The 11,905-nt window shown below is 32.8% G+C and overlaps 1 protein-coding gene and 2 long non-coding RNA genes across 3 annotated transcripts; 1 reads left to right on the top strand and 2 right to left on the bottom strand.

The window, feature by feature from the left end:
* Window positions 1-1,605: 1,605 nt before the first annotated feature.
* LOC146918628 (uncharacterized) lies at window positions 1,606-3,306 on the bottom strand. The gene is made up of 4 exons (XM_085720260.1): window positions 3,228-3,306; window positions 2,858-2,960; window positions 2,660-2,746; window positions 1,606-2,537 (listed from the first exon to the last, which is right to left on the bottom strand). The coding sequence occupies exons 2-4, from the start codon at window positions 2,927-2,929 to the stop codon at window positions 1,923-1,925; spliced, it is 774 nt and encodes a 257-aa protein (XP_085576386.1). The 5' UTR covers window positions 2,930-2,960; window positions 3,228-3,306; the 3' UTR covers window positions 1,606-1,922.
* Window positions 3,307-4,567: 1,261 nt separating this feature from the next.
* LOC146918627 (uncharacterized) lies at window positions 4,568-5,433 on the bottom strand. The gene is made up of 2 exons (XR_015016312.1): window positions 5,186-5,433; window positions 4,568-4,873 (listed from the first exon to the last, which is right to left on the bottom strand). It is a non-coding gene; the product is annotated as an uncharacterized LOC146918627 (long non-coding RNA).
* A 3,375-nt stretch (window positions 5,434-8,808) lies between these two features.
* LOC146918626 (uncharacterized) lies at window positions 8,809-9,556 on the top strand. Its single transcript, XR_015016314.1, has 2 exons — window positions 8,809-8,895; window positions 9,311-9,556. It is a non-coding gene; the product is annotated as an uncharacterized LOC146918626 (long non-coding RNA).
* The last annotated feature ends 2,349 nt before the right edge of the window (window positions 9,557-11,905 follow it).

Below are 11,905 nucleotides of genomic sequence, written 5' to 3'. Positions count from 1 at the left end.
TTTTCCTTCAAATGCGCTGCGTGTTTTAACTTTTGATTTCATTTCATCGATCAAAACAATGTCTATAGTCTAAGAGATAAAACAATAAAAAATATCCTTGGTGACTATGTGTATCCTTTTGAGGCAATTGGTAAGGAATGAAATGTCTCTACAAATAAAGTTTTGGCAATGTTTTCGCATATCGTTGCTAAGAATCTAAAATATAGATTAGTGCACTCTCTTGGTCTAATCAAGGAACTGAATGGAAATCATGGCATAAAACGTTGCTTTGTCAATCCTTAGTGTTCAAGATAATCATGTTATATACCTTGTGCATATTTTCTGAGTAAACTTGCTATGATTAAATGTTTTTGAAAAATAAAGCCAGCACACAAAATAAAAAATTCCAAGAAAATAAAAAAATAAAGCCACTCAGAATAGTTTTGGAAACTCATTGGAAGGGTTTTGGAAAATGAATTCGGCGTGGCAGTGTGGTGCTCATCAACTTTTGTCTACTTCATCTTCGGTGTAGTAGCTTCTATATATTCCTCCACCACTCGCAAATCCAAATTCCCAAAACCAAGTGAAATTCCTTTCAACCCAAACTCACCAACTCTGTCAATGTTATCCGCACCGTTAACAAACCTATTCACCTCCCAACTACTCCTGACGGCAACCCTCTCGCCGCCACAGCCATCACTCGTCTTGGCCATGACCCTCGTTCATTTTTTATACATAATGTATTTCAAGGTGATTTGGCTCATACTGCTAACTTTCATCCCAAACTAAGTGATTTGGTTCTGCCCTGTGTATTGATATGAGGCTACTCACTACTTATAAAATTCATTTGCTTATTGCATTTTTAAATAATTAAATGCAATAAAAGGTAAATGAAAAAGAGAATAGAAAATTATAAATAAAAACCATACAGATTCTTACATTTTCATATTCTAGAACTTAAAAGATCTAGTCCTCTTTTTTGTTTGGTCTACTAAATTGAATTCCACTAAAGAAATGAAGTAAAGAAGACAATCTGTCTACTTCCTCATGTTATTTGGTATAAAAGCTGCACTGTCAATGGACAATGATCATGCAACTGTAGTGGTCAAGTTCCGCAGTCTTTTTCACATGGCATGGAAGAAAAAATAACCATCATTATTAAAACCCTCCAAATATGTAGCTGTTCAAGAAATGACATTCCATACAAGTATTACATGTACAACTACCACTAAAGAATGAGAGAAAAGTATTAGCATCTTCATTTCATGCTTTTGTACTTCGAGTTTAAAAAGCAATGTAATGAATTCCATTGAAGGTATGCAACGAATACAATTTTATTCAGAATCTTAACGAGAATATATTCATCGTTGGAACACAAATCTTCCATATATGAGTTTAACCCCCATCGCATACAAGACGATTAACACATTTCCAATAATTTTCCATTACATCCAAGTGTTATAATAGACGGTACATGGGTGAGGGACTTACTAGAGGAGTAGAACCCTCGCCTTAGAAGCCAGCTAACAATTCATCTATAAACTGTGGTCAAAATAACAATCCAGAACCCTTGCTACATGCGATTAGAATACTGATAGAATCAAGCACCGAACGGAAACAAACAGATTGCACAATACGAATACTTTATTGATGACAATAATTCTGGAGTATGATTCAAGACCAGAATATTCCACATAGACAAATTGCAGTAGTTATATAGGAAATAGTACAGAATAACAAGACACACATAGACCAAGATTCGAGAGCTTGGTTCTCTCCCTCCCAAGTGTCTAACACTCACAACTTCATGATAAAACTAAACATAGTTTAAATTTAGTTACAGCATTTAGAATGATTTATTTAAGCATCTACTCCTATAAATATTCTTTATAAGAAGTCTAACATATAAATTTTGGATGTCCTTCATCTTAAGCCTCCAACACTTACTTCTTCTGCCGCTTACTTTTGATGTTACCTTCAGAAACTTCAGCTTCGCGCTTACGAATTTCAACAGCTTCAGCTTTCTGCTTACGAGCTTCAGCTCTCTGCTTTCGAAGTTCAGCGGCTTTCTGCTTTCGAAGTTCAGCGGCTTCCTGCTTCTGCTTTCGAAGTTCAGCGGCTTCCTGTTTACGGACTTCAGCGGCTTCCTGCTTCTGCTTTCGAAGTTCAGCGGCTTTCTGCTTCTGCTTTCGAACTTCAGCGGCTTCATGTTTCTTCACTTGAACTTCGGCAGCTTCCTGCTCATGAACTTCTGCCTGCTTCTGCTTTCGAGCTTCGGCAGCTTTCTGCTTTCGATCTGCAGCAGCTTTCTTCTTTCGATCTGCAGCAGCTTTCTGCTTCTTCTCTCGAGCTTCTAAAGAATCCAGAAACTTAAAATAATTCTGCCTTAGAAATTCTTGAGTTGGCAGCTTTGGAGGTTCAAAAGGATCAAAAGGAGATATCTGCTTTGGAAGTTCATCAGCTTTGTGCCTCTGTTTTCGAGCTTCAGCAGCTTTCTGCTTTCGAACATCAGCCTTATATGCAGCCTCACAAGAATTGATTAAGTCCAGCATTTCCATCTGCAGGTTTGGAGGTTAATTAATAATAATAATATTAAAGAACTGAAACTTGAACGAAAAGCATAATTCATTGGTAAAAAGGAAGTTTGTTGGCTTGGCATTTCGAGAAAAACAAAACTTACATGGGATTGTAATTCAGACTTAGTCCTGGCATGGTATTTAACATCCTTTCGCATACTCTCATACGAGAACTCTTCCCTGGTCTTCTTCTGGTTTAGAGATAAATTATTATTATATTAAAAAGTGAATAAAATATATATGGAGAAATTAAGAAACTAATTAAAATTGTTTGATACATGTTATTGAAAAAACAAACTTGCCTCATTGGGATAATCCCAAGGATGATGGTAGGGTGTTGTTTTGGGCCAATTCTTCCTCTTCCAATTAACCATTTCGGCTTGTGAGATGTCAAAGATAGGATTGCTGAAAGAACAAAATTTAATTTGATAATAAGCATTATGAAAATTGGTGAAATTAATTAATTGAGAGGTTATGAAAAATGTCATGCAATCAAACACCCAGTAAGTCACAGTTCCAAGCCCTTGACAACACAACACAAAAAAGCATTGCATTGCTTTGAATTGGAAAATAAAAGTTGGTATGAATAATAATTTTAAGAATCAATCAACTAGAATTGGAAAAAGAAAGATTAAGAATGAACGAATGAATGAAAAATAGATACATACATACGTTGAGAGCAAAGCAAAATAAGAATAAGGATTATGAATGCAAAGCGTCGTCTTTTCAAAAAAATGAATGCAAAGCGTCTTGCAACCCTATAGCTACAACATATATCTGATCGATGGATGGTAAAATAAACAACATTTGGGTTGTTATTACTTTTTGCACTACAATTTTATTTATCACACCATATTTATTTTATGTGTTGCAATAACCAAGAATGCTCTTATCACACCATATTTTTTTTGTGTGTTGCAATAATCAAGAATTTGTTTAGTTTTTAATAGTTTTTTTTATATCCAAAACTTGACCTAGTGGCAAGGATGACATGTCACTAGAATTACCAACTCACCACAAAATTGGAGTGGGGACTTAGGGGTCAAATTCGCTTAAAAAAATTAGGGGGACAAATGTGCTTTAAAACCTAATCATTATTATATTTTTCAATACTGTAAAATACTTTAAATCACATTCATTTTGAAATTAATAGAGATGCAAAATAGAGAGAAGGTTGAGAAGATTATAATTCAACAAATAAACTCTAAATGAGGAGTCTTGTGGACACTCTCTTCCTAACGCTCACTCTTTTCTGGTGAAATCGATGTGTGTACCACACATTGGAAATGGATTATACATAAAGTGATAAGACTCACATGAGTTTCAGCTAATAGAAGATTGATTAGTGCAAGAAAGAAAGTATTCATAGAAATTTTCAACTTTAAATTATCATATATCAAAACCATTCTTTGTTTTGATTTAGATAAACGTACTTACAATATTCATTGAAAACAAACAAGGAAGCTATAATTTAATCTTTGATTACCGCGTTGGGTTTACCAATTTCGATACTTTACTCGTTAAATTAGGATTTATTGAGCAAATTACTATCGATCCAAAAAAAAAGTAATATTTTTTTTATCCATGAATGTGTAACGAGTAATCACAATAGTCTTTCAATGTATCAAAATTTCAAAATATTATCTGATTGTGTATTGACACTAGTGCAAATCGGGGATACAAGACCTGTTTTTGAGAGATTTAAGACCTATTTTTTACCGGGGTTATATCACCAGGTGTTGTAAGTTTGACAAACAACACCTTTTTTCTATCCGGTGTGAAAAGAACCTTTCCTACCCTTTTTTAGAAAAAAATAGGTGTAATCTGAATATATATCAGACCTCTTTAACAAATAAACGGGTGTGAAAACTATCATATAACCCCTATTTTTAAGCAAAAAACCGGTGTGAAATGCGGATTTTTTTTATAAAAACAAAGTAAATTATGGCAGTTTCAACTACCATAATTGCACATTTTTTGGTAAAAAAAATATATATTTATGGTCCAAAATATAATCGTAACAACAAATTTATGGTAAAAACTGTTCAAGACAAGTTTACAATAAAATACAACAAATCTGATCAAACATAAATTAAAATTGACTCGATAACACCTTCCTTAACTTACGGCCTATAGCAGAACAACACCTACGGCAGTAAATTCACACTGCATAATTCCTCACATACAAACAGTGACACAATAGGCAAAAACTTCTTGCTTGTACCACAAAATTTCATATTTTTATACTAAAAGGAACAAATAAAAACATGAAACATTCCTAGAACTAGATGATCCTCTTGTTCCTCATTCCAAGCTACCTGCACATAATGGAATCTTTCTATGATTAGAAAAGCAATAAGAATAACATGTGTTAGACTACAACAATAGCATAACCAAAATATATCCTAATTCATGAAAACATTCATGTAGTAGAAGGATAATTGTTTTTAACCCACAAGCCTAAAAAAGTAAAATTTGTATACTCCCCTCTAACCAACATGTAGGCTTCATCTACTTAGACTTTTTGCTATTAACATTTATATAGTACAAGTATCAAAATTATTTGGGTCCAGCAAAAAGATAAAAAGAGGAAAACTACAAGAAGTCAAATAAAGCTAGTTATCTAGTACCTCAATCTTGACACCTAATTTCTTGTAATCTCTAGGATCCAATATCTTGCAGTATATCTTCACCAAAGTCCACATATGATTCCCAACCAAAGCCTAATAACAAATTTAAATTTAGTAACCATGAAGGAACACGAAAAAACACAAGAAAACATGACCCTTAACAATCAGATATTTTGTGAGAAATAAACTCACCATCCCTACTAGGTGGAATACAAAGGCAAATATGATAGTAAAAGGAATTCACACAACATAGTTATTTATCAGAAAAATAAATAACTAAACTCTGCATTCACTCAAATCCTTCAGAAAAATAAAATGAATAAATTATAACATTAGCACAAGTGTATGTTCTGAAGTTGCTAGTAGATTATTCATACTCTATTTTTTTTTTTTTATCAATTCCAGTACAAGTTCAATATAGACGGAAATATTCAAAAATATAGACTAGAATTGATCTCAAAATAAATCACCAAATAGCAATACGTATACACTTTTTTTAAAAAAAAAAATTAATCAACAAGTAGATTACTTAACAAGACCAGGTCACCAACATTTTGAATCAACAATTAACCCAAGCCTTATCTAATGAGTAAATAAGTGATCATGAAATGTGATCGGAGGTGTAGATACTACACGTGATAGTATATTAATTAACTACTTCCTCCCTCGTGTTGCACCATTTGTTTTCTTCCTCCCTCGTGCAAATAAGTGAGAATATTTTTTTTGGAGAGATAATTGAGTGACTACCCTCCCTGACATCAAAAGAGGAAAAAAAAAACACTAAAAGATAAACATTTAAATAAAATGAATAAAAATAATATTTATCCTCCTCATCACAAAGTTTCAAACAATAACTATAACAATAATTTCAGGAGCATTCTATTTGTTAACTTAAATTCAAATATATGTGAATTAAAAAATTATAACATGAAAAAAAAATCAAAGATTTAACAGTTATGATCAAATGGGTCATCAATAAATTAATGAAATTCATCAAACATTCAGATTTTCATGATTCTTAACCAAATAACAAATACATCTAATACAAAGCAGTAATCAAAAGGGTAAGAGATAATACCTTAGAGAAAATATCAAAGACTCAGAGATGAAAAAGAAGAATGGCAATTCGAATTGAAATCAGACCCTTTTCAAACCATTAATATGAATCCCTTGGCGATGGGAGGTTTGTGAGTTCAGAACTGAAAGGCAGTTCGAGCGTTTATGAATAGGAAGGTTTGGGCGAGGTTTTCAGAACCGAATCGCTTGGGGACGGGAGAGTTCGATTGTGTATCTAGAGAGTGTAGAATTCGATTGAGGAATGGTGAGGTTCGATTGAGGGGGGTTTGAGAGACTGAAGGGAAGCAGTCATCGTCTCATGGATATTGAAGAAAAACAGAAACATATACGATGAAAAACATTATTTAGTTTCTTTTTTTTTTACGTATATAATGAGAATAATTATTTTTTTTTTTTTGTGATATATTTTGTTTAGAGTGGGAGTGATATGTGGAAAAGATTGTTTTTTTTGATATATTTTGTTTCTTTTTTAGATAGAGTGGGAGTGATATGGGGAAAAGATTGTTTTGTTTGTTTTTAAAAAAAACATATGCAGATTTTGTCAAAAAAAAAACATGGAGAAAAGATATCACACCTTTTTTTTCCTTCTTAAAATCAGGTTTGCAATGATATTTAAGAGTATAAGTAGCTAAGTTTGTTAAATATAATCTAAAGATTGAAAAGTTAGAGGTCGAGGGTTCGAATCCTGGCAAAGAAATAAAAACAATAACATAACAGTTAATATAATAATATTTCACACCTTTTTTTCTTAAAATCATATATAAAATAACATTTACAAATTTGCCACCTTGTTTTTATTTCATATTTGACCCCATTTATTCTTAAAATCAGGTTTCGAAACTTACTCACTAAAACAAAATTTAAAATATATTTACAAAATTGCCACCTTATTTATATTTCACACCTTTTTTTAATAAAATAGGTATAATATGAATAATTCTTATGTCAATTTTGCACTAGTGTGAGTTAGTCAAACTAATCTCTTACATTAAGATGTTTCATTAATATTGTCATATTGGTCCCTCAATATATTTACTTATTGTCATATTAATCTCGATAATTAATTATTTATTGTCATATTAATCCATATATAAAACGAGTTAATATCAATGTTCAAAGACTATTCTTCTTAAAAAAAAATTGAAAAACTATTTTGACTAATAAAAGACATAATCAAGGACTATTTTAGAATTTGAATACATTGAGGACCTTTGTGTTACTCGTTAAACACAGAGATCAAAATGACTACTTATTACCAAAAAAAAATTGAAATTTGTACCAATATAAAAGGTGTAATAGTCATTTTGGTCCTTGAATGTGTAACAAGTAGTCACAATAGTCACTCAATGTATCAAAATTTCAAAATAGTCCTTGATTTTGCACTTTGTTAATCAAAATAATTTTTGATAGTTAAATAATCTCTTAATATTGACAATAACTCTTTTGATATAATGACGGATATGCACGATTAGAAATTATTTTAAAATTTCGATACATTGGAAAAATATTGCGAGGTTAGACATGAGGGATCAAAATGAATATTACTAAAACTACTCCACTTGCATTTGGGAGGGTTTTGGATACTCATCAAAAGGGTTTAGAAATAATGAACCCAATACGGCGAGTTTTACTCCTCCATCTCCGATCCACCACCACCAACTACTCCACCGCCGCCACAACCACCATTCGCAAATCATCGAAATCCAATTTTCAAAAACCAACCAAAATCCCATTCCAACCCAAACTCGCCAACTCTGTCAACCTAATTGGCACTGTTAACAAACCTATTCACTTCCAAACTTCCACCGACGGTAACCCTTCCGCCGCCACTGTCATCACTCGTCTTGGTCATGATCCTTCTCAGTTCTTGATTCCTCTTGTTTTTAATGGTGATTTGGCTCTTACCGCGCAGTTTCATCTTAAGCTTAATGATGTTGTTCATTTTGAGGGTCAACTTTGTACTGAAGATGATCAAATCAAACTTGATAAACCTCAACAGTATCAGTTTCAGGTACTACAATGTCACTACTTTTTTTGTTTTGTTGTTTATTTATATCTATGAAACATTGTCACTGACACGTCGACAACGGTATTAAATGTAACAACATGTGTTGGTGTTTGATGTCAGACACCAACACACACCAAACACGACTTTTATTAGAAGTGTAGGTCCTACAAAGATTCATATGTTTGCAGCACCGAGAATGACACACTGACATATCAACACTTGTGATAATTTGAAAAATGGCATACTTGAAGTGTTGTGTTGTTGTCAGACACCGAACATGACTTTTATTAGAATTGTCGATGCTACAAAGATTTATATGTTTGCAGCACCGACACAGACACACTGACATGTGACATTGATTATAATTTGAAAAATGGCATAATTGAATGTTATGACATGTGTTGGTGTCATGTCGGTGTCTAACACTGACATGTGTTGGATGCTGGACATGATTTTTATGAGAGGTGTCAGTGCCAGAGAGATTCATATGTTTCATGTTTAACGTGTTTTTGTGGTTTTTAATTGTGTTGTTGGTGTTAGGTGCAGAGTCTTAATTTTGTTGAAGGTTATCCTCGTGTTAAGAAGGCTGCTTTAACTTCTAAGGAGAAATCAGATATTGAGGATGGTAAGTACTTCATTTTGATTTCAGCATGACGTTATTTTTTAATTGCATATTTGTTGATTTATTATTTTTTGAAATGGGAAAGTTGAGGCAATAGAAATTGGAAAACCAAGTGATGTTAAGCCTTTGTTTGGAAAGTTAAAGAAGCGCATTGTCGCTACATAGATAAATTATAGATTTTTACTAGTTGGTGCAGTAAAGGACCAAGAAAATAAATCCGTAACTCAAAAAAGTACGGTAGAGATAAAACAAGGAATTACTTCAAAGGCAATAAATTTGACTAACTATCCTTGGTTTTTCAACATCCCCTAACGGATTGCTAATATACTCCTATGACCTTAAAACAAATAAATAAAATAAAGATAAAGCTATGAGTGTGCTTTTCAGCGTGTAATCGCTTGTTTCTTCGTTTTTTTAGGTATTTCCTTCCATATAGATGATTTGGGAACATTACTCCTTCCTTTGTAAAGTCTCTTGAGGCGTTTTGAATCTTCATTCATGGTCTTTCCAAGATCTTCACATGTCTTCAAGATGTTTTGCATTGTCGATTTACATGATTTCTTCTTGAATTACATCAAGACACCATATAGTTGATATGTTTTGGAAGAAAAAAACTAGAATTATGCAACTCAAATAGAAAACGATACAAATGTCCTTAAAATCATACGCAATTGTTCTAATACTCCTCTATTTTGGATTAAAACTAAATGAAAATACGGAAAAACATCCTAAAAATAATATAAGATGACATGTCATGAAGAATAAAATCTATGTTTCTAGCACTCATGTGCTGCGTGTGTCCCTTCGTGTGGGGTGCGTGTGAGGCAGAGAAAAAAAGATAAATGTTACTCCCTCCGTTTCAAAATGAGTGTCGTTTTAGGTGTTTACACACATATTAAGAAATGCAATGATTAAGAGAAAGAGAATGATTATTTTACCAAATTATCCTTATTAACTATTGGTTAGTTTTAAAAGTAATACTTTGAAAGTAGTGTGCAGAGTATTAATTGGAGGGTACAATTGAAAAGAAAAAGTTATTATTGCATTGGAAACTGAAAGCGACACTCATTTTGAAACAATTTTTTTTGGCTAAAGCGACACTCATTTTGAAACGGAGGGAGTATTTTTTTCTCTATATGAAAAAACCCAGTATTTCAACCCAAACCCATATGAAAAGTTGCCTATAAATATAAGAACTCATTAACAAATTCGCATTCAGAACATGGCAGTTCAAGTGGAAGGCAAGCGCTGGAAGCATTAACAGAGCAGTCTTTCGTCAACCACTTTTTTTCGTTACCATGAGTAACCAAACACCTATTGACTAGGGTTCTAAATGAACTTCTATTTGTTTGTTGAATTTAATTAAATCAAATCTTTAATTAAGTTATGTTTTGTGATCTATTTAATTTTTGTATGCAAAAGGCTCAATGGTTTCACAAATCCTAGGGAGTGTGACATACCTAGGAGATGAGATTGAACATAGAAATATGCTGCTGAGATATTTCTGGTCTAATTTCCGAACGTTTCATATAAATTTATTCTTTTCCCTTAGTAAGATAAAGTTAGGCCAAACCCACTTGGGTTGGCCTAGTGGTATTGGCTTGGGACTTGGGAGTGTGCTCCTCCTCGAGGTCTCAGGTTCGATTCTCCCTAGTGTCAATTTAGATGGGCTAATTTACCTTCTTCAAAAAAAATAAAGATAAAGTTAGGCCTATCCATTTAATCTATAGGGACAAATAAGGGTATGTGGCGAACTTCTAAAATTAATAGGCTTAGTGGTTCCTTTATATGAGAATTTAGGAATACCAAATTCATTTCAATTACCTACAAGAGAGTAAGTCCCCAACTTAATTAACAATCATACAACATACAAATCTCCATAGGCTTGACGACCAGGTATCCTGTATCATACATATGATCTTGGGTGATCAGAGAAGCAACTTGACATCTAGAGGGATTCTAGATCCCAGTGAACTAACAACTAAATAAAACTTTTATCTCATAACTGATAATAGATGATAGATAATAAAACAAGAAAATAGAGGGGATTCAATGAATCCTGATCACCGCTAAAATCTACAATCAAACTTACAAACTCCCCCCATTTTATTGCATTTTTTGAAATGACAGTTCTGGTAAAGACGATTTTGCTTACTACTTTATTACTTGAAAATGGTTCCGCGTACTTGCTGAATATAGTCATCAATGATTATGGTGCATCTTTCACTCTTTTGCATGATGCTAATGATTGATGTTTATATGTTTTGTATGATTTATATTACGTGTAATTAATATTCTTGACTCTACTGGTGTCAAATTCTTGGATATGACTACTCACTTCATATGTTTCCATTTGGATATTTACTCATTGTTGTGTTGATAGATGAAAATATGGAAACATTTGAAGAGATTGAATCTTAAACTACTGATTTATCTAAATTTCATTCTCACACTCCATGGATATCTTATTTACATTATTATAAGGTAGTGGACGTATGGATCGGCTAGCGTTTACGTTACTTTAGAGTTGATTTCGTATACTATGATACAACAATAGTATTGTCGCGTCATTTTTCGGAGGTCAAGGCTATTTGATCAGCTTTTGACTCACTTTTTTATTTCACGACTGAACATTTTATTTTTTAAGAAAGAAGGGAAAAAAAGTTCAAACTACCCCATTTTGAAAAGATTTAGGGTTCGGGGGTTAGTTACATAAAGGGAAGGTGTTAGCACCCTTTATGTCCGTAGTGCTCTACGGGAACCTCTTGGTTTTTATTTAATTTATGTGCTATAACTTGCTTATTTTTGAAAAAAAAAGAATTTGAAATGATTAAAAAAAGGGAAGACCTAATTATCTACATTTTATTGATTTGGAAGGACGAGTGTCCTCTGCCTACGTACCCGTGAGGGATCAAAACCTCGTAGTTCGGGGTTAAAAAACTGACGTTTGATTGGTTGTGTGTTTTTTTATTAGTTTGAAAAAGGTTTTAAAATGGAAAAGCCAAATGGCGAA

The sequence above is a fragment of the Medicago sativa genome, chromosome 6 (genome assembly GCF_051527215.1).
Source record: "Medicago sativa cultivar Bolivia chromosome 6, Bolivia_mono, whole genome shotgun sequence".
In the NCBI taxonomy this organism is placed as follows: Eukaryota; Viridiplantae; Streptophyta; class Magnoliopsida; order Fabales; family Fabaceae; genus Medicago; species Medicago sativa.
Note: the sequence above shows the minus strand (reverse complement) of the source record. Positions and strands in the feature narration are given on the sequence as shown.

Coding starts and splice junctions, on each gene's coding strand:
- LOC146918628 (XM_085720260.1), bottom strand. CDS start 2,929: ATGGTTAATTGGAAGAGGAAGAATTGGCCCAAAACAACACCCTACCAT. Junction 2,747..2,857: donor CTTGGGATTATCCCAATGAG/GCAAGTTTGTTT, acceptor TCTCTAAACCAG/AAGAAGACCAGGGAAGAGTT. Junction 2,538..2,659: donor AGTCTGAATTACAATCCCAT/GTAAGTTTTGTT, acceptor CCAAACCTGCAG/ATGGAAATGCTGGACTTAAT.